Raw genomic sequence first — 22,717 nt, 5'->3', positions numbered from 1 at the left:
TCCACTCACCAGATAAAAAATATATACCCTAAAGGCATGGCCCTAATACCCACCTCCTCCAGCCACACCATACCCACCTTCACTTACCACTCAGTAAATCCCTATTAGGGGATTAATTCACCATTTGGGTTAAGGCTCTCATAACCCAATCATTTCTCCTCTAAATCTTGTCAAATTGTCTCACACATGAGCTTTTGGGGGCACCTCACATCCAAACCATAACAGGTGTTGACTGATGTTTTCCCTGACATATCTTCTTATATAATATATATATATATACACAAAAAATACATATACACACATATGTATATACTCATGCACACATGTGCATGTGTGTGTGTTATATAACACAATCCTAACAAATATAAGTTAAAAGAAAGTAGTCCAGCAGGATGTGGTGGTGCATGTCTGTAATCCCAGCTACCCAGGAGGCTGAGACAAGTTTGTGATAGAAATACATTATATATTTCTATCACCCTACTCCTTAACCCAAGAAATATGGAAGCAGATGATTATAACTGTCTGGGCAATTTAGTGAGATCCTCCCCAAAAATAAAATAAAAAGGGCTGGGGATATAGCCCAGAGAGTGCCCCTCAGTTTAATCCCCAGTAGAGTGTATGTAGGGGGAGGGAAAGGAATTCTGTTGAGGATTCTTAGTTTGTACAGTGAGACTTAGCATTAGCTCTGATTTGGCCTACTGCTCCTAATCATAAAGCTTTTAATCTTTGTGTCCTGTACACAGGAATAATATGAAGCTCCATGTTTATTTCTTAGAACTCAACACCACTTCTGGTTGATGTGCTCCTAATTTTCTTCATGACAGCACTTGAACCTATTCACTTACTGCTAATTAATCCACTAAATTCTGTCATCTATTCAATAATTCTGGTGACCTAGCCAGCCTTAAGGCTTCCTAATATGTAGCTTCTTGTATAGAACAGATAGTGGGTTAAATAATTGTCTCAGTATTATTTAATTCTTGTAACACAGTCTTGACTCAAATGATAAGGACATCAAACTTTTGTCAATAAATTTTTTTTCTTTTTTCCCTTAATCCAAGAAAATGTATTTTATGGAAGCAGATGATTATATTCATCCAATAGTTTTACAGAAAAACATTTAGAAAAGTAGTTCCAGACTAAATTGTGGTCAATCAGTTGACTCACCACACAGTGATGAAACAAACCTAAGAAAAAGGGCTCATTTTTCTCTAATGAAGTCTATTAAATTTATGCATATGCTCAATTCAACCATATCTATTATCCTTTTATTCAGTATGGAATCACTATTAATAAATGCTATATCATTTTATGCTTTCCATAAGATAGTTCATTTTATCCATGAAAAGTGAATATTTCCTTATTAAACACAATTAAATTTAATTTTTCAATCTGAAAGATTCATCATAGAAAGTGTTTATTTTAAAATAATTTCTAGTTAAGTTTATATTCAATAGCTTAATGTTCAAACCAAACATACAGAAATCCATTAACAAATTGACATAAATAATAATAGAATAAGAGCTATTTCATGCAGGTAAAAATAAAGACTTGTTTTATCTATTTATGACCTTCTTTCCTTCTTTATTACTGTTTTCTAGATATAAATTGACTTTTGTGTTTATACTTCTTTTTGATGTCTCTTGAACTCATAGGTGGTAGCATCCAAAATATTCAAGTCAAGAAAAACTAGCTTGTGATTGGTACATTACAATTTTCTGTTTAAAGCAGTTTTTTAATTGAAGTACAAAAAGTTCAGCGTGGCCTGCTGGTCTTTACAATTGTCACCCTCTGTTCTGTTCCAATTGACCAAACTATTCAGTCAAGTATCTATGTCCAATTTTAATGAAACACTAGCTTAAACTTGTATGCTAGATTAACCAGCAATACTCATTCTAAGAAAGTACATATACTATCAAGAACACAGGAATTCAGGATCATGAGAAATGTGTGCAAATCCTAGAAGCAATATGAAATGCATGCCTCATCAATCAGTGACTACTCTGCAAAATTGATTCAATGAATCTGTAATTTAGCTTCCAATTTTTCATAATTGTGCATTTATAACAATGTGCTTCAATAAATTTAAAGTTGTAATATAAATTGTTTTAATACAATAAAAAATATCTGCATTGTATAGTTAAATAACTTTAAAGAATTCTAAGTCAACATACCAGGAGATATCTAGTATATTGATACTTATATTACATGAAGAATATATTTAGAATTAAATTGTCACCTAGTTTTCACTTTTCTTAAAATGATTTAATGTACATAATTTCTCACTTCCAATTTAGAAACTTTAGTGAGTCACATCTAATATTTATCTTCTATATATGACAGATTCTCTACAGTTTCTGTTGATGATTATATAGTATTTGTTGCTCTTTAGGATCAACAATTTCAAGTGATCCTTCATAATGAAGTAAGACACTTACTGATTCTTATTATTTTACTTCAAGTTCAATTTTAGTTCCAGAGAAGGCAATGCCGTCTTAAAGACTTGGACAAGATTTTCTTTCTTGTTTTCTTTTACTCCAGGAAGATCAGTTAACAACAAATACCTGAGGTTTCTGCAAATAGAGAAAGAAAAAAGTCACTTCAATTTGGCTTTTACTTTTATAGCTTTAAAAATGAATTTGATTTATTAACTTTAATGAAAAATTACATACAGAATGTATTTCTATCACCCTACACCTTCAAAATGACTTTTAGAGCAGTATTCAGAGGACTACTTTAAATGAAATTTATGCTAGAAACTAAGCCAGGCTTTAGAAATTATTGTTACTAATTACATGAATCTTTGTAACAATCTTTCTAAAATCACATGTGTAAAATGGCATAGATATCCTGTGCATGTGAAATAAAACCTTAATGCAAAAATGGAAAAATACTGGTAAGGTTCTTAAAAGTACTCAAGTTCCTATTAGAAGATAAAGCTTTCAAGCCTCAACTTATGGAAGAGATGGACATTCTAGCACTTTTTGTCCTAATGTTTAAAACTTCTCAAACTTTCTGTGATACTGAGGTCATTTTCAGATCATTACACATTAAAGCAGAACTATATTACCTAAATTCAGAATTTGACAGTATCCCTAAAATAGGGATTTGATTAAACAAACTTACATTCTTCATCATTCTGATGAGATGCAGAATTCTGCAATTTTAGAATTAAATATTCCTTGCTAGTATTATCTACTTTTGCATTTGGAATTAAATGCTCCAGGCCATGATATGGGTCTAGGCAACTGGTGGTAGAAGAGTATATAAAACAACTTTCTCATGTCAATGGCTGCATTCTTTCCCCCCCTTTTTTTTGGTACTGGGGATTGAACCAAGGGGTGCTCCACCACTGAGCTATATCCGCATTCCATTTTATTTTTTATTTTGAGACAGAGTCTTATTAAGTTCACAAAGCAGGCCTTTAATTTGTGATCCCACACTGTTGGGATTATAGACATGCACCACTATGCTTGGCAAAATGCAGTGTTTTTGAAATTTATTATAGTGTGAGGCATGTTCTAGGCTCCAGAGACAGAAAGGTACTTAAAGCAACTTAAAGAATTAAATGCTAGCTGGATGAGGTGGCACACACCTGTAATCTCAACAACCTGAGAAGCTGAAGCAGGAGGATCATAAGTTCAAGACCGCCTCAGCAACCTAGCAAGATCCTGTCTCAAAATATAAATAAAATGGACTAGGGTCATAGCTCAGTGATAAAGTGTCTGGGTTCAATCCCTAGTATCCAAAACCAAACCAAAACAACAACAACAAAAAAAATGAATTGTGTGCTAACTGGTATATGCCAAATATCAGGATACCAAAAATACAGAATTGGGGGAGATGTCTTTAAAAGATGGAAAGGAAGCACAATAGCTAATGCTCACAGAGGGATTACTGTGGCTGGCACCATTCAATATGTAGCTTTAATTAAAAAAAAAAAATGTTGCTTAAATGCCATGAAGCCTTAACGTATTAAGGTTGATAATTTAATTGTTTTAAAGAATTATAGATAAAAGTGAGGTAATTTTATTCCAGTACATTTTTCAGAACTAAAAGAAAACACCACCCCTCAAGGGCTTTAAATTCTGATTAATTCACCTTATCATTATCAAGTTTCCATTTTGGCTTTGACCACCTACCTTAAATTACACAAAGCAATGATGCCTTTGTCTGTGATATTCCCGCAGGAAATTATTTCCATTTCCAGTAGACTTTTTTGTAATTTTTCAAGTTGACTAAGCCTCTGCAAACAGTCATCCTCAATATAATGACACTTGCATAGTGTTATTTTTTCAACATGCTCTAGGCCCTCTGGGGAGGAAAAATACAGTTTAAGAATCTGCCACGGATGGAACTTGAGACCATTATGTGAAGGCAAATTAGCCAAACTCAGAAAGTCAGGGATTGCATGTATTCTCTCATCTGTGGAAGCTGAAAGGAAAAAGGAGAAGAAAGGTGTGGGGTGGAGTGGGAAGGATCTCATGAAAATCAAAGGGAAATCCGTGGAGAAAAGGAACCCGGGAGTGGGAGAATATGAGGGAAGGGGTATGTGCTGGGGAGTGATATTGACCCAGTGTTATAGTGTGTGCATGTATGAATATATAACAACAAATTCCATCAATATGTACAACTATAATGCACCAATAAAAAAATGTGGAAAGAGGGAAAAAAAAAAAAAAAAGAATCTGCTTTACCATTACAATCAATGATGGTTTTGGTTTGCCCAGGACTGTCCTGACTTGAGGAGTGAAAGTTCTATGAGAACTGGTATAGCTGTTCCTCTTATTAACTATATAAGGTTTTCACTACACAGGTTGTGCTTATTACAGCGCCATTTTATAGTCAGATGCAGAAGAAAGAAATGTCCATGGGAGCAGAAGCCATGTGGATAGAATTACTCTTGTATTATTGCGGGTTTTGCAATGGCAGAAGTTTGACAAAGCTTTGAATTTAAATCATAAAGAAATTAGAAATAGGGCTGGGGTTGGGGCTCAGTGGCCTTGCACGTGTAAGACCCTGGGTTCGATCCTCAGCACCACATAAAAATAAATAAACAAAATAAATATATGTGTCCATGTATAACTAAAAAATATTTAAAAAAAAAAAAAAGACATGTAGAAACAAACTTAGGGAGAAAATAAATACCAAATACAGGAAAAAGCCAAACTGATTGTACTGAAATGGGCAAAAAAGGACATACCTATGACTATAACAATGGTCATTGCAAATCACCTGCATTTCTTATAAACAAATCAATAAGACAGTTACCCATGTAATCAAATCCAATGCTCATGATACAAGAGTTGGTGGCATCGATTGCTTGAATCTTGTATTTGTGCAGAGGGCCTGTTGGGAGGTTGTTGTAGTCCTTCTGCCACCTCTCTTGGCCATGGTAGCGCACTGTGGCCCCACAGCGTAATAGCCATTCAGACGCAGCCCTGTCAGGGCCAACATCCCTGATGCGATCGTAATCCACTCTGTTAACAAGAAAACAGAAGCAGTTTGCTTTCACATAATCATTAGCTTCTTAATTGCATTCACCAATATACAGAAAAGCAACACATTTTCATCTTAATGACAAAGGAAAGAGAAGTTATTAATGAATTCCATGAAAGTAAAAACAACTGTTGCTCTAACAGCTAACTTTTTTGCTTCTGTTTTTATCTCCAGGTAAATTCTGTCAAGGCATATTTTGTTGTTATTTTGGGGTGCTGGGGATCAAACCCAGGGCCTCACACATGGTAGGAAGCAAACAAGTCCCAAGGTGTTGTTTTTTTTTTTTTTTGTATGAGTTTATCAGGCAGACAGGGGTCTTCAGTGATGCATATATATCACAGGGCTTAACACCAGAGATATTTAGTAATTATGCAGTGAATGAATGACTACAATTAGTTAACACTTTTATTAATGATAAAAGAGGGAATAACTTTGAATCAATTTTCAAATTAATCTCCTTAAGTGGTTCTGCACATGCCTTTTTTCCTTTAGTTAACAATCACAATTCTATATTAAGCAATAAGGAGGTTAGTTATATCAGTTTCAAAATGGTATTTCTAAGCATGTCACCCACTCATTTTTTAAAAGCTTGATTTCCCGTTATAGTTTATTTAAAAAGTTAACAACATTCCTTAAGCAACTATAAAATATTTAAAAATTATATTTACTAAGTTTTTCTTATTATAAAAGTAATAAATGTTCATTTTAGAAAAATTGAAATACATCAAAAAGATAAATAAGAAAAATCACTAATATCCTGCAATCCAGAGAATCACAGTAATATATTTTGTAATTATATTGTTTTTTTCTGTTTAATTTGTTTTTGTTTTTAATTTTTTTTAGTTGTATTTATTTATTTTTATGAGGATCCAACCCAGTGCCTCATGTGTGCAAGGGAAGCATTCTATCACTAAGCCACAACCCTAGCGCTTCTTGTTTTATTTGTAAACAAAATTAGTAATTTACTGCACACATTGTTAAAAAAAATTGGAAATACAAGAAATAACCATGGGAGTTCATCAAAGTAATCCCCACATTTCTTCACTTTTGTTAGAGTAACTTACTTACTTATTAAACACTGCATTCAGCCAGCCCCAGAAGTGTCTGGAATCACATGACCATGGGAGTTTCTGTAAGCCACACAACTGCTGATAAATTTTTCCAAACAGCATCATTTGATCTAGACACACAAAACAATACACATACTAGATAATCAGCTGGCAAACATAGTCCCTTACATATAGTAACTTGCTTCACAACTTCTGAATCAATGCTCTTATGCCAATTAAGCTGACGATTCACTTGCCACTCAATAATTACTGAGCAAGCCAATCCTGTTTCTTGTTCTTGTTTGTTTTTGCCTTTTTGGTGCAAAAATGAGGGACAGGCGTGGACAATGTCTAAGGTTCCTTCCAGCCTAAGTTCCATCATTGAAACCTCAATTAGAATCTGTCTGCAGTGCTGCCACCTAGTGTCCATTCAGGCAGTATAGCTACAAATTTGCTCAAATCAACTCTACTTCCAATCTACTTTTCCAGTGTCAAAATGACCAACTACAATCTAGAGAGCAATGTGACCAGGCAGGAGAAAATAAATGAAAACATATTTACTTATGATAAAGCTGCAAGTGGGGTTACCAGGGGAGCACAAAGAACTGCATAAGGGAAAGGGTGGACAAGTAACTCTGCCTCTCTGATCTTAGTTTTTCTCATTTATAAAAGCACATCATTTGTTCAGGTAACTTCTAGTTATTACAACATGTTGAAAAGTGATTTTAAGACTACGTCTCAATCTTATTTACCTCAATTCAGATTTTTTCTAGTATTGTGCCAGGTATGTATGGGGAAACAAAGATGAAACATGGTCTCTGCCTTAAAGGAACCAACAATTTAATGCAGAGTGGAGTGGCCTAAGACAAGTTACCAAGTAGTTAAAATAAATAACAGAACCTGATAAATGCCTCAAAGAGTTAAAGAAGAAGAAGAAGAAGACGACGACGACGACAACAACAACAACAGAGAGGATTTCAATAGACAAAGGTGTCACGAAAAGTTATGGTAGGTTATTACCTGAGGCAGGAACATTCAAGGCATACTGTAGATCAGTTAGCACACAGGGGTCATGAGAAGATGAGGCAGATAATTTGCACAGTCAGGTCATAAAGGGTATTACATGCTTAGCCAGGGAACTTGGAATATATTTTGTAGGCAATTGGGAGTCACGGAGGTTTTAGAATAGAATACTGCCATTATGAGAGCTGTACTGTAGAACATTTATTCAGTAATATTAAGACTGAGGGTCCAGCTGGGAATGGTAGCACATGCCTATAGCCTGAGCTACTTGGAAAATGGAAGCAGACTACTTGAGCCCAGGAGTTAAGGCCAGCCTAAGTAACATAGTGAGACTCCGTCTCTGGAAAATAAATAGATAGATAGATACATAGATAGATAAACAAAAGTTGAGAATGGGTCAGAGATAGCCAACAAAGTCTTTGACATGTTGTCATAGGAAAGGGCCTAGTCAGGGAAGGATGGGAATGACTTTGTGGAGTCCATATGACTCACTAAGTAGGATGTAGGGTCAAGGGCTAGAGGAGTTGAAGATGACAATTTGGTGCTAGGTCACTGGTAGGATAGTAATATAAACATCAGGGGGGTTGTGGGTTCTGTTTTTTTATTTTTTGTGGTGCTGGGAATTGAGTGAATCCAGGGCACTTTACCAATGAGTTACATCCCTGGCCAGCCTTTAAAAACTTTTTTTTTTTCTTTTTAATTTTGAGACAGTATCGTGCTAAGTTGCTGAGGCTGGTCTCAAACTTGCCATCCTCCTGCCTTAGCCTCTCATGAGCTCAGTTTTGTTTTGTTTTTTTTTTTTTTTTCCATATTCTAAGTATGAAATGTTGGCAAGACTCCTAAGTGGAGATGACCATCAAATTACTGGAATCAGTGTCACAAAGTGTTAGAGCTGGAAGGAACTTAGATTGCCTAGACCAACCTCTCATTTAGAGATGAGGAAACTGAAGCCCTGATATTAAGTAACTTGCTGATACACTAAATCCTTTCTGGAACAAGGTGGGGCATTAATAAATGCATGTGTTTAAAGGGACTTGCTCAATGTTTCATGGCTAATTGGTGTCAGTGCTGAAACCTAAACCCAGTTTCTCTAAAACCAACCAATACAGGGACCTTTCCTTAATCATCAGATGATCTAGAACTAAAGAGGAAGAAATTGAGGAAGTAACTGTGGATGTTGAGGTAATGGAACAATGAGAAATGAAGACTGAGGACAGAACCCTGGAATCACCTACTGCCTTCTTTATTTCTTCTCTCTTTCCCCACACCATGTTGCTATCCATTGAACCCAGGATCTATGAATGCTAGACAAGTGCTCTACCACTGAGCTACATCCTTAGCTCCCACTTCATTTTGTTTCCACCATCACTCTGTCTTCATTACTACAAACCTCTGCCCCTACTACCAATGTTCTCAATGCTCTTCAGCTTTTTGTTAAAGCACTCTCCACCTACACCTGTCTTTTTAACAACTATATTGGTTGCCAACCTCATTTTCAATCTGGGCTTTCCCAGCTTCTACACAGGTTATTCCCTTTATTTACCTTCCATCCAATCCTGTTGAAACCTTACCCAATCTCAAGAAGTTACTCAAATGCCACATCTATCCACTCATTCATTCATTCACTTAATAAATGTTTATTGAATGTCTGCTATTCTTACTGCAAAAAAAAATAATAATAATCGTAAGACAAAACAATAACAAAAGCTATAGAGAAGAGAGAAAGTCCTGGTTCCTGTCCTCATAAAATGTACAGTATAACAAAGAAGATAAATGGCATGTAAACAAATAATATCCAACATGGAATCTTAAGAGAGGTGTGAACAAGTGCCACATGAGCATAGAAAAGGGAGTGAGGGGAAGCTTCACACCAGAGGTGTCTTTTGAGATGGATTTTAATGACTAAGAATTTTAGTTAGGAAGAAAAAAAGAAGCATGCAGAGGAGGAGGAAGACCAAAGGTCTCATTCATTTCTATTTTCCTCAGCTTAATGCAAAAGTTTAATAAATATTTGTTAAGAAAGTCTTTAATGGTTGACAAATTTCCATGGATAAAAGTCAAACCAAAGAAACTGTTATTAAGTAGGTGATGTGGTCTTTGAAAATTGAATACTTTCACTTGATTTATTTTGGCCCATTAATTCAGTTTAAAGGAAAGGCCTAAGGAGAGTAACTAAGAACAGAGTAGGGACAAAGAGCATGAGAAGAAGATTAACATTAAACAGGGATGAGAGGTGGGAGGGAAAGGGAGAGAGAAGGGAAATTGCATGGAAATGGAAGGAGACCCTCAGGGTTATACAAAATTACATACAAGAGAGGGGGTAGAGAGAAAAGAGGGGAGGGGAGGGGAGGGAGGATAGTAGAGGATAGGAAAGGCAGCAGAATACAACAGACACTAGTATGGCAATATGTAAATCAATGGATGTGTAACTGATGTGATTCTGCAATCTGTACATGGGGTAAAAATGGGAGTTCATAACCCACTTGAATCAAAGTGTGAAATATGATATATCAAGAACTATGTAATGTTTTGAACAACCAACAACAAAAATTAAAAAAAATAAAAATAAATAAAGGGAAGGCCTAATTTACATCAGCTATGACCTCTAAAAACACTCGTTTTATATTTTAAATAATTTAAACATGAAAATTTAAATTATACTTGGCAATAAAGGTTAAAACAAACAGTAGGGTTTTTTGTTGTTTGTTTGTTTACATTCTTAATTACAACTTTTGCTACTTGAGACTTGGGGAATTACAGCGTCAAGCAGCAGCTACCCTGAGAATGCTTTCTATAGGGAAAGAGGACCTCTGGTGGTGAGTTAGTGTATCTGGCTCTGATAAAATGGAAAGAAAACAATTACAAACCAAGTTAGAAAATAAGTACTGAATTATGGTGCCATAAATAACCCAGGAATACAAATTATGCAAAACAAAACAAATTTATTGCTATCAGAACATGGTTTAGAGCCATAAGTTTGTAGCAGTGTTTCTAAAAGCTGCAATTATGTTTGTGATTTAGAGACAGTCACACCTCTAATGTATTATTCACAATAAGATATATGCAAAATCGGCTGGGGATAAAACTCAGTTGGTAGAGTGCTTGTCTCACATGCACAAGGCCCTGGGTTCAATCCCCAGCACCACATAAAATAAAAATAAAAAGGATATATACAAAGTGTTTCATGAGTAGGTTTGATTGAGAGTTTCCTTGTTTTCATGAAGGCAGTAAGATCTTTTTAAACTGAAAGTTATGATTTAATATATTAAATTCAATTACTGACTGGGTTATTTAAAAAGGGCTGGGGATGTTGCACAGTGGTAGAGAGTCGTAGGTTCAGCCAGGCACATGCCTGTAATCCCAGCAGCTGGAGAGGCTGAGACACGAGAATCATGAGTTCAAAGACAGCCTTTGCAATTTAATGAGGCCCTAAGTAACTCAGTGAGACCCTGTCTCTAAATAAAATACAAAATAGGGCTGGGGATGTGGCTCAGTGCCCCTGAGTTCAATCCCCAGTACGCACCCCCCCTAAAAAAAGAGTCCTAGGTTCAATTCCCAGTAACACACAACTAATTCTTGAGAGTGGTAAAGGGGAGTGGGCAACAGGATGAGGGACTTTTTTCTCTTAGTTACAACCTTGTAGCGCTGTACATCACCCATTGTTGATTCTAGTTCTTATTATTGGGGTATCTAGAATCAAATGAAACAGATCAACAGAGCAATTCATTAGGAGTTGGAATCAAAGATCCCCAATACTGTTCTGAGGCTATCAAATGGCACTTATTGACTAACTTGTTACATAGACAAGTTGAACATGAACTCTAAAGAAAGGTAGTGTCAGGAATACAAAAGTTTCTACCCACAAATGTTACAGGGTATATGAATGCAAGACAAGCTCTTGAATTCAAATTACTTAACCAAAATAAACTACTATTCAAATTGTGAGGGAGAGCAAGCAGAGAAAATTTTATGAAAGGGCATGTGTGTTCTGAGTACTTTCACCCTTGCTAAACTAAGAAGCACATGTTCGAATTCACAATTGAAAAACAAAACAAAACAAAACACTACTATGGGCCCAAATGGCCTATGGGGGGAAAAAACTGGCCCCTGCAAGTACATAATTCTGTAATCAACTATACCCTGTGCAAAATAAAAAAATAACCACCTCCATACACATCTATCAGAATGGCTAAAAGTTAAAAAATAGTGAGAACACATAATGCTGGTGACAATGAAGAGAATTGGATCAAACATAACTGGTAGGAATATAAAATGGTACAGCCACTTTGGAAAACAGTTTGGCAGTTTCTTACAAAATTAAACATGTGCTTGCAATTCGACCCAACAATCAGACTCTTGGAACACTTATCCTAGAGATATAAAAACAGGTTCACACAAAAAAGCTGTACAATAAAATTCATAACAGCTTTATTTATGACACTCTAAATCTGGAAACAACTCAGATGTCCTTCAATTAGTGAAAGGTTAATCATACTATAGTACATTCATATTATGAACTGGTACTCTGTAGTGAAAAGCAATGAACTTTTGATATACCCAATGATGTGGATGAATGTCAAGGGATCACACTAAATACAAAAGGTCAATCCCCTAAAGTTAACATGCTGTAAAATTACACTTACATAATATTCTTTAAATAACAAAATGTTAGAAGGGAAAAAGAAAAAATTTGAGGGAGGGCTATGAGGGAAAGGTGTAGTTTATACAAAGGCATCTGGAGAGTTCCTTGTAGTGATGGAACTGTGCTGTATCTTGACCTGTTGGTAGATACATGAATCTACACACATGATGGTAATTTATAGAAACACACACAAATGTAAAACTAGGGAAATCTGAATAAGTTTACCTGGTTGTGATAGTGTACTATAGTTTTACAAGGTTTATCATTGGGGAAGATGGGCAAAAGGTATGCAGGATCTCTATTATTTCCTGAACTGCATGAGACACTACCAATATCTCAAGATATGTTGAATTTTTAAAATAGCCATCTTCTCTTTTCAATTGTGTGCTTCACTGTGCTCAAGATCTGATGAGCCTTCTCTCAAACAGTCTGCTAAAAGACCCATGTTCACAGAGAAGGGTCTGAGGCAAAGAGGTGAAGTGACTTCCCAGAGGTATCTAATGACTGAAAAATACCCTTAAGTCCTCCCAGCAATAAAGTTATACCGTTCTATTTTATCAGTTCTCCTGATCCTAAAAATTTAAAAACTGTCACAAAGCAGAGATAATTAAGTATTATACTGGGATGGTAGGAAAAAAAAATCACATAATTTTACAGTTAGAAGGTCCTTTAGAGATTACATAGCCCATCGCCTTAATTTTACAGATAAGGAGACTGCGATGAAGTGACATGCACAGGTGATTCGCTGTTCCGAGTTCCAGAGAGCATTTTTAAAACTGAGAAAAGGACACAGGTCGCTAAATGATGGCGAGATTAAACTGTCTGGCCATCCAGTACTCAGTGCTCGGTCCAGTAGAGTAGGCGCTCGGTATTAACAAGACAAATCAATAACTGAATGAATGGCACCGCCTACAGTCAGGCAAGAAGTCCAGGAGATAGCCGGCTATTGGGCGTGGCCGTGACAAAAAGCCCCCAGGGCTAGGGCCGGGAGCGTCCGCCCAGCAATACCCTCCAGCAGCCCAGGGGCGGGCCGTAATCACTCCCAGGCTTTCTCCCCGAGGCCCGATCCGCTCGGCGGTCAAAGTCGAAGACGCGAGATTTGCCCGGCTCGCTTCTCAGTTAGCCAGGTTTGGGAGAAGGGAAAGGGGCGAGCATAACCACTATCCTAGTCCCGCCCCGCGCCGGGCCTAGGTCCTTTACTCACAGCGTCGCAGGGAGGGAGGGAGCGAGCGAGCCGGCATCCACGCGTCTACGGCGCGCCGGCCTGCCCTTCGCCCTCCGCCGCGCGCGCCCATTGGCAGGCGCCCGCCGCTCTCACGTGTGGTGAAAACGCACGTCTCATTGGTCCCCGCTTGAGGGGCGGGGTTAGAGAGTAGCGGGACCCAGGCACTATTGGGCTAAAGCTGCCACCTCTAGGGGCCGAGCAAGGGGAGTGGGTGCAGGCGATGGTACCGGTGCTGCGTTACCTGGGGGGTGCCTGCGGACGGGCCCGTGGGGGCTTCCCCGGGAGCTTCTCCGGGGTGTGCGGGTCGGCGTCGGGAAGGCCCTGGCCGCTTTGCGGGGGTGTCCGCAGTGCTAGCAGCAGGTGAGTGGCAAATGACCCGCCCTCGCCGCCTGCGCTGTTGCTGTTTTCAGTGCTGCCTCGTGCTGAATTTATACACCTACTGGTACTTCCTTGTCAGGCGGGGCCTGGGAGAAGGTTGGGATCCTATAGAGCTGGATCTTAGGAGCTATGGAGCTGCGAGTTTATTCGCTGTATTTATGGGCCGGAGGAGAGACAGTGTTGAGTGTAGGTCAGGAACAGGTCTGGCTTTACATACACCCTTCCAACGTTATGTTCAACTATAGGCGGGTTAATTAAAAGTCTGAATTGTGAATAGGATCTTCGTCTCTCCTGTTCGCGATCGTTTTGAGGATAAAAAGATCTAACACACTGTAAACAATCAAATATACTGTTTATTAGCTGGTATCCCTGGTGTTGCTTGGATCGGGCTTAAATCGGCCATTTGTCCTTGTGCGAAGCATCTCCGTTGCCTATTAAAAACCAGTAAAATTCAGTGTCCTGTAATTTGATGTTTGGAGCTCACATTTGAAACCACTGTCTTTCTATCCTCTCCTAGAAGGAACAGTCTGTGTGAAGGCTTTAAGGGTGGAAAGCTTTTGGTTATTTTGAGGATTAGAAGGTGGGCAATAATGAGTATGACTGGAGCTTAGTGGAAGACAGGAAGCATGGAATGACACCTGCTATGTTACAACAGAGATTTAATTTTAACTACACACTGATTTTTATTTAAGAGCCATGGGAAACTATTAAAAAGGTTTAAAATAGGGGAGAGATTAATGTTGTTTCAATTGATGACTCTGGTTACTATGTGGTAGTGAATTGGAAAGGGACAGGAGTTAACAGTGTCAATGATTGGTTGTGCCATAAGTAGACCATTCTTTTGGGAAGCCTTTCTTAAGGGAAGAAAAGTAGGTTTAGTGAAAATTTTTAAAATATTTTTTATTTTGAAATAATTATAGATCCATAGGAAGATGCAAAAATAGTACAGAGCCTTCACACTTTTACGGCAATGATAACATTTTTACAGAACTGTAGAACAATATCAAAAGTAGAAAATTGATTTGATACTGGCACAATCCACAGACCTTGTACAGGTTTCATTAGTTTTTTACATTCACTCATTTTTGTGTTTGTGTATTTGCATACAATTTATGCACTTTCTATGCAATTTAATCATATGTGTTTCTTTGTGTAACAAGAACCTCAATTAAGATATAGAATTGTTCCATATCCCCTTCATATTCACACCCTACGACTTCACTCTTCCTAACCCTTTGCAACCACTAATCCATACTCCATTACTGTAATTTTGTCATTTTGATCATGATATATAAATAAAAAACAGTGTGTAATCTTTTGATATTAATTTTTCCTCACACAGCATAATGTCCTTGAGATCTATCAATCCAAGATGTTGCCAATATTGATAGTGGGTTTTTTTTCTTCTCATTTTTGAATAGCATTCCGTGGCACGGATGCATTACAGTTTGTTTAACCATTCACCAGTTGAAGGACCTCTGGACTGTTTGCAGTTTTTGCCTATTATGAATAAAACTGCTATGAACATAAGCTTTCATTTCTTTGGGATAAATGCTCAAGGATGCAGTTGCTGAGTCATGTAGTAAGTGCATATTTAGTTTTTTAAAGAAATCGCCTTACTCTTTGGGAGTGGCAGTAATTAATCTGTAAGTGATCCAGTTTTTCCTCATCCTCACCAGCATGTGGTGTTTTCACTTTTTCATTTTAGTCATTCTGACAGAGATATAGTGATATCTCATTGTAGTTTTAATTTGCATTGTCTTACTTCAGTGGTTCTAGCATATTCTGGACCCACTATTTCACAAAATTCCTACTGCTGTTTTCTTTTCAACAGAAAAAAAAATGTATAAATCCTGGCACAGAAAGATGTTAAAGGCTTAATGTGTTAGGCTGTCCTCAAGAATACTGCATTTGAATTTTGAAAGGATAGGTGGTAAAGAAAGTATGATGCTTAACACAAAAGTCATCACTGATGTAACTGGCCAAGTGGGGTACTGTAGAGACAGTGCAGCTTAGGTGACCAACCATCCTCCCTGCCAGTAAATAGACTGTAATTAATCTACTGACAATCATTGTCTGTGATTTTACATGAGAGTGAAACCAAATAGCATAAAAACTAAATGCATATTATTTCAATTATTATAAATTAATAGTTTAATTGTCTGCTAATGATGAAAATTGTGCATGTGAAGTTTGGTGATATCTACTATAAACAAATTTCTTTAAATGCCATTTTTTTTTTCCTTAAAGCTCATTTGATATAGTCATTGTTGGTGGTGGAATTGTGGGCCTTGCCTCTGCCAGAGCACTTATCCTGCGACATCCTGCACTTTCAATTGGTGTTCTGGAAAAGGAGAAAGATTTAGGTATGTATGTTATCAGTGTTGATCTTCTGGCTTGCTTATACATCTGTTCATTCTGTCAGTACAATCAATCATGCCAAATGTCAATGTTAATAGCCTATTTTGGGTTCTCCTAAAAGTAGAACCTGGAACAAGAACTTGTGTGTGGGTAATTTATTTGAGAGGTTATCTGAGGAGGTAGGAAGGAGTGAGGGGATGGAGAGAGTAAGACAAGGAAGGAGGGTGCCTATTGAAGTTGCTTCTGTGAGCTTGATTCCACTGGGACCTCTAAAGAGCTGTGTAATGTTTTCTAGGATTGTGCTTGTTTATCTATCAATTGTTGTCTCTTTTGCTTGCGGATTGTCCCTAGTGATGTGGAACAGCCTCTACCCTTCCCCTAAAAGATAGAAAAAATCTTGGGACAGAGTGCAGAGAGTCCTATTGGTAAGTGGTTTGCTGGTTCTAGAGAAGTGAGTTATAGTTGAAATCAGAGATAGGCAGGAGCAATGTGACATGGATACCAGGGACAGCTGCTAGAGGAAATTACCAGTAAACTGAAAAAATTGAAGTAGAATTTTAAATGATTTGGTATCTAGTAGCATCAACTGTAATTGTTTCCTCACCTTTTAGGTTTTGTGTGAGTCATGGACTTTCTCTTTACGCTGCTTCTCTTGTTCTGTAGCTACTCACCAGACTGGACATAACAGTGGTGTCATACATAGTGGAATTTATTATAAACCTGAATCTCTAAAAGCTAAATTGTGTGTACAAGGTGCAGACCTCATCTATGAGTACTGTAACAAGAAGGGAATTTCCTACAAGCAGTGTGGCAAGGTATGATATTTTACTATGGCCTTGACTTATGTGTAATTATTAGCCTTTTCTTGCTGATGTTTTAATGTTGAATTTTTAAAAAAAATTTTAAAACTTTTCCTGTATCTATATAATTTGTGCAATCTAGTATTAGAGAATAACAAAAAATGATGATATGACTAATTCCATGTAACTTTTAAAATAATAGCTTCATTAATATGTAATTTACAATTTTAAAGTGTACAGTTCAGCTTTTAGTCTATTCACAAAATTGCGTAACCATCACAACACTATCTAATTTTGGAATATTTTCCTCACCCCAAAAAGAAACCCCATACCAATTAGCAGTCACTCCCATTTCCACCTTCCCTGATCCCTTAGCAACTACTAATGTACGTTCTGTCTCTGAATTTGCCTATTCTGTTAATTTTATATAAGTAGAATTCATGTCAGGGCATCTTTTCATGTAGTCTTTTATGACTGATTTAACTTAGTGTTTTCAAAGGTCATAGCATGAATCAGCACTTTATTCCCTTTTGTGACCAAATATTTCATTGTATGGATGTGCCACATTTGGGGTTTTTTTTTAAATCTGCTTTATCAGTTGATAGACATTTCAGTTGTTTCCACATTTTTTTCTGTTGTGAATATTGTTGTGGACATTTCTGTACCTGTTTTATGGGACCATGTTTTTATTTCTCCCTGTTATATACCTAGGAGTAGAATTATTGAGTCATATGGGAAACTCCATCTTTAGCATTTTGTGGAATTGCCCAACTCTTTTCTAAAATGCTGTATTACATTGCATTTCCCCAAGTAATTAATGAGGATTCCAATTTCTCTATATCCTCATCAATACCTGTTATTGTCTTTGTGTTTTAACCATTCTAGTAGATATGAAGTTGTATTCATTGTGGATTTGATTTGTATTTTCCTAATGATTAATGAGGTTGATAAACATTTTTTTAAATTAATTTATTTTTAATTGGCAAAATTATACATATTGTGTGCATCATGTACATGAGTATGTATATGTACATGATAACATAGCCATTGTGGAATGACTACATTTAGCTAACATGTATGCCTTCATATACTTATCATTTTAAAAATCTTAAACTCTCTTGGCAGTCTTCAAGAATATAGTATATTGTTAGTAACTATAGTCACCACTTTATACAATGGATCTTCTGAACTTATTCCTTTTGTCTTATGGAAATTTTGTATCTTTTGACCATCGTTTTTCTAATCCCACCCACCCCCAGCCACTGGTAACCACCATTCTACTCTCTACTTTTAAGATCACGCAGTATAAGTCTTTCTGTGCTTGGTTTATTTCACTTGATGATGTGAAGACATAATGTCTTCAAGGGTCATTTTATTGTCAACAAATGACAAGACTTCCTTCCTTTTTAGGGTGTAAATATGCTGCATTTTCTTTATATATGCATCCATTGATGGACACTTAGGTTGATGCCATGTCTTGGAGATTGTGAATAATGATATGATAAATGTAGGAGTACAGGTATTTCTCTGACATTTCAATTTCATTTCCTTTGGGTATATACCCCGTAGTGGGATTGCTGGATCTGGTTTGACATCTTTTCATGTGCTTTCAGTCATTCTATAGCTTCTTTGGAAAAATGTATATTCAGATCTTTTGATCATTTTAAAATTAAGCTACTTGTTATTTTGTTGTTGAGCAGTATATGTTCTTATATATGTTCTAGATACAGTATTCCCTTCTAATCCATAAAGTATGCTTTCCAAGACTCCCTGTAAATCCTGACACCTTGCATAGCACTGAATCTTAAATATACCTTGATGTTTCATATGCAAAAGTTAATGTAAAAATAGGCAAAGTAAGAAAGTAATAATAATAACAAATAAAAAGAACAATTATAACAATAAGTCATGATAAAAGTTATGTGAATGTGATTAGTCTCTCTCTCAAATGTGTTATTGTGCTGTATTCATCCTTGTGATGATGTGAGATGACACTTGCCATATCACTACTTTGTGCTTTGGAGCTATTACTTATTTTTTAGTTGTCAATGGACCTTTTTTAAAAAATTTATTTATATGTGATGCTGAGAATCAAACACAGTGCCTTATATATACTATGCAAGTGCTCTATCACTGAGCCATGAGCCCCTGGAGCTATTATTAAGTAAAATAAGAGTTACTTGAACATAAGCACTATGATACCATGACAGTCAATCTGGTATCTGAGATGGCTACAATGTGACTAATGGGTGAATAGTGTATACAATATAGATACACTGGAGAGAGGAATGATTCATATCCTAGACAAGGTGGAACAGAGTTGTGCAAGATTGGATCCTGCTATGCAGAGTGATATGCAGTTTTAAACTTTTAAATTATTTATTTTTGGAATTTTTCATTTTATATTTTTGGACTGTGGTTGACTGCAGATAACTAAAACATCAGAAAATGAAACTATGGATAAGGGAGAACTGCTGTATTACCCAGGTGATTTGGAATGTTTTATGCCATTCTTTAGGTTTTTCTTTTTTACTTCCATGATGGTGTCCTTTGAAGCACTAAAGTTTTTAATTTTGATAAAGTCCAGTGTGTTAATCAGCTTTTTCATACATTGACCAAAATACCTGACAAGAACAACTTAGAAGAGGAAAAGTTTATTTTGGCTCATAGTTTCGAGGTTCAGTTTATGATTGGCTGACTCCATGGCTCTGGGCCAAAAATAAGGAGGAATATTCATGACCAAAGGGCACAGTGGAGGAAAGCTCTTCAGCTCCGGACAGCCAGAAAGCAGAGAAAGCAGAAGATCATCTTTCTAGGTCATGCACCCAATGCCCAGTGACCAACCTCCTCCAGCCATGCCCACCTGCCAAGAGTTGCCACCCAGTTAGTTTAGTCAAAGTAAGATAGACTAGATTAGATTATGTCTCTCACAATTTTACCTCTGAACTTCCTGCCTTAACACAGGAGTTTTCAGGGGACACCTCATATCCAAACCATAACAGTCCAGTTTATCTTTTTTCTTTTGTTGTTTGTGCTTCTAATATCATATCTAAGAAGTCATTGCTTAACATTAGATCATAAAGGTTTTCTCCAGTAATTTCTTCTAAGAGTTTTCCAGCCTTAGCTCTTATGTTTAAGTCTATGATCACCTTGGAATTAATTTTGATATGTGGTATGAGGGAGGGGTTCAACTTCATATTTTGCATATAGATACTTAGTTGTGTCGGCATCATTTGTTGGAAAGACTATTCCTTCTACATTAATTGTGTTGGCACCCTTATTAGAAATCCATTGAACAAAAAATGTTTATGGATTCTCAGTTCCGTCGATAATATGTGTATCCTTATGCCAGTACAGGAGTTGAGTTCTCCAACTTTTTCTTTTTCAAGATTAGTATAGCTATTCTGGGACCCCAGCCTTTCTAAACAAATTTTGGGGGCAATTTGTCAATTTCTCCCAAAAGGCAGGTGGGATTATGATAGGAATTACATTGACTATGTAGATCAATTTGGAGAATACTGCCATGTTAACATTATAAAATCTTGCGGTCCGTGAACACAGGATTTCTTTCACTTATTTAGATCTTCTTTAATTTCTTTCAACAATGTTGTATAGTTTTCAGTGTATAGGTCTTGCCTTCTTTAAGTAGTTGTCAATGGACCTTTATTTTTAAAGTTTATTTATATGTGGTGCTGAGAATCAAGCCCAGTGCCTCACACATTCTAGGTAAGTGCTCTACCCCTGAGCCAGGAGCCCCTGGAACTATTATTAAGTTAAATAAGAATTACTTGAACATAAGCCCTATGATACCATAACAATCAATTCTTTATGTGGTGCTGAGGATCAAACCCAGAGCCTCATGCTGCTAGGCAAGTGCTCTATCACTGAGCTACAGCCCCAGTCCCAGTCTTGCCCTGAAAGTGAGAAAGCAGAAGCCAGGCGAGCCAGAAATTAAATGAAAGAGGGAGACCAGGCAGAGATACATAAGAGAGTTTATTTATCAGAGCTGATAAATAAAGGCCATATCTCCATAGATAGAAAGAGGCTGGACAGGCTTGGATTTTGGCACTTTTATGGCCAGGCTCAGGGATCTGAGTTGGGCAGGACCTAATGAGGGTGGGTTTAAGGGTGGGGTTGATATGAGAGAGTGGTAATATGTTCTTGAGCAGGAAAGAATGCCTGGTGAAGGGTTGGGTTGGTATGAGGGAGTGGTGATCCTCTCTGGGAAAGGTCCTTGAGTGGGAAAATGGTGGCTGTCACTTAAGCAAGGACCTTACACCCTCTTTTGATTAAATTTGTTTCTTATTGTTTTATTCTTATTGACGCTTTTGTGAGGGAATTGTGTTAGTTTTATTTTTGATTATTCTTTGCTAAACATATAGACTATGATTAATTTTTGTATATTGACTTTTTTTTTAAATCCTGAAGTCTTTCCGAACTAATTTATTAGTTCTAATTGTGTATGACTGTGTGAGTATAGGTGTATGTATTTCATAGGCTTTTTTATCTGAAAAATCATGTCATCTACAAATAAGTTTTATTTCTTTTTCAGTTTGGGTGCTGTATTAGGGTTCTTTAGAGGAACAGAACCAACAGGAGACATCTATCTATCTGTGTATACATATATACACACATATATATATATTATACATATGATTATAAAAAGGGAACTTAATAATTTGGCTTACAGAACCAGAAGCTGGGTAGCCCCTTGACTGTAGGCTGGAGAGATAAGAAACCAGTAGCTGAACAGTCCAAGATGCTGAAGCCTCAGAACAGGAGGGATAAACAGTGGTACCCTAGTCTGGGACTGAAGGCTTCTGGAAACTCTCTGGAGAATCTCAGGCCAAGTCCACTTTGGAAAGAGTTGGAGGAGCTTGAGTCTGATGTTTTCAGGCAATTGCAGCAGCAATCAAGAATCCATCAAGAAGAATTGAGCTTGTATCTGCTGCTGCTTCCTTGTTCTTCCATATTTTTTCCACCCAAGCCTCCAACCTTTGTCCACACTTAGGGAGGGTCTCCACTTCTGTTCACCATCCCACAGGACCACCATTCCTAGACACACTTTCATTGACACACCCAGACGCCTCTTATTCTTAGTCATCTCTTAATCCAACCAAGTTGACAATTCAAATTTACCATTACAGAGGCCTTTTATTTATTTATTTTGCTTGCTTAATTTCCTTGGCTAGAACTACCAAAACAGTGTTGAGTAGAAGTAGTAAAAGTGGTTGTTTTTGTGTTGCTTTTTTGGTATTTTCCATTTGAGTATGCCGCTAACTGTGGGTTTTTTGTTTTGTTTTTGTTTTTGTGGCTTTGGGAGAGTCCCTTTATCAGGCTAAAGAAGTTCCTTTCTACTCCTTGCTTGTGGAATGGTTTTTATTTTTGTTTTTTAATCATGAAAGGATGCTGGAAATTCTCAAATGCCTTTTCTGATTCTGTTGAGGTGGTTATGTGGTTTTGAACTTTATTACTATAGTAAACTACATTCATTGGTTTTTGGATGTGAAATTGATCTTGCCTTGCTGTGTGATAAATCCTACTAGATCATGAGATGATATTTATATATTACTGCATTTAGTTTTTATATTTTGTTTAGGATTTTTGCATCAGTCTTTATATGGTAGGGCTGAGGGTGCAGCTTGGTGATAGAGTACATGCTTAAGAGGTGCAGGGCCCTGGGTTTGATCCCCAGCACCCCCTCCTCACTCAAATTTTTTTTGTGTGTGTATTTACAAGA

General features: G+C 36.9%; 2 protein-coding genes across 3 annotated transcripts in view; one reads left to right on the top strand and one right to left on the bottom strand.

The window, feature by feature from the left end:
- Nucleotides 1–1,400: 1,400 nt before the first annotated feature.
- Dmac2l (distal membrane arm assembly component 2 like) lies at nucleotides 1,401–13,492 on the bottom strand. Its single transcript, XM_027929665.2, has 5 exons — nucleotides 13,418–13,492; nucleotides 6,568–6,679; nucleotides 5,272–5,480; nucleotides 4,143–4,314; nucleotides 1,401–2,573 (listed from the first exon to the last, which is right to left on the bottom strand). Exons 1-5 carry the CDS (start codon nucleotides 13,452–13,454, stop codon nucleotides 2,453–2,455), a joined length of 651 nt encoding a protein of 216 aa, XP_027785466.1. The 5' UTR covers nucleotides 13,455–13,492; the 3' UTR covers nucleotides 1,401–2,452.
- A 98-nt stretch (nucleotides 13,493–13,590) lies between these two features.
- The window catches only part of L2hgdh (L-2-hydroxyglutarate dehydrogenase), a 36,781-nt gene continuing 27,654 nt past the window's right edge, over nucleotides 13,591–22,717 (top strand). The window contains exons 1-4 of one of the 2 annotated variants that reach the window (XM_071607881.1): nucleotides 13,763–13,798; nucleotides 15,238–15,398; nucleotides 16,067–16,182; nucleotides 16,841–16,992. In XM_071607881.1, coding sequence (XP_071463982.1) covers nucleotides 15,394–15,398; nucleotides 16,067–16,182; nucleotides 16,841–16,992 — 273 coding nt within the window. In that variant the 5' untranslated portion in view covers nucleotides 13,763–13,798; nucleotides 15,238–15,393. Of the gene's footprint in view, nucleotides 13,799–15,237; nucleotides 15,399–16,066; nucleotides 16,183–16,840; nucleotides 16,993–22,717 lie in introns of both variants that reach the window. The other variant, XM_027929851.2, reaches the window with a different exon arrangement.

This window comes from Marmota flaviventris, chromosome 2 (assembly GCF_047511675.1).
Source record: "Marmota flaviventris isolate mMarFla1 chromosome 2, mMarFla1.hap1, whole genome shotgun sequence".
Classification (NCBI taxonomy): domain Eukaryota; kingdom Metazoa; phylum Chordata; class Mammalia; order Rodentia; family Sciuridae; genus Marmota; species Marmota flaviventris.
This window is presented reverse-complemented; position numbering and strand designations above follow the sequence as displayed.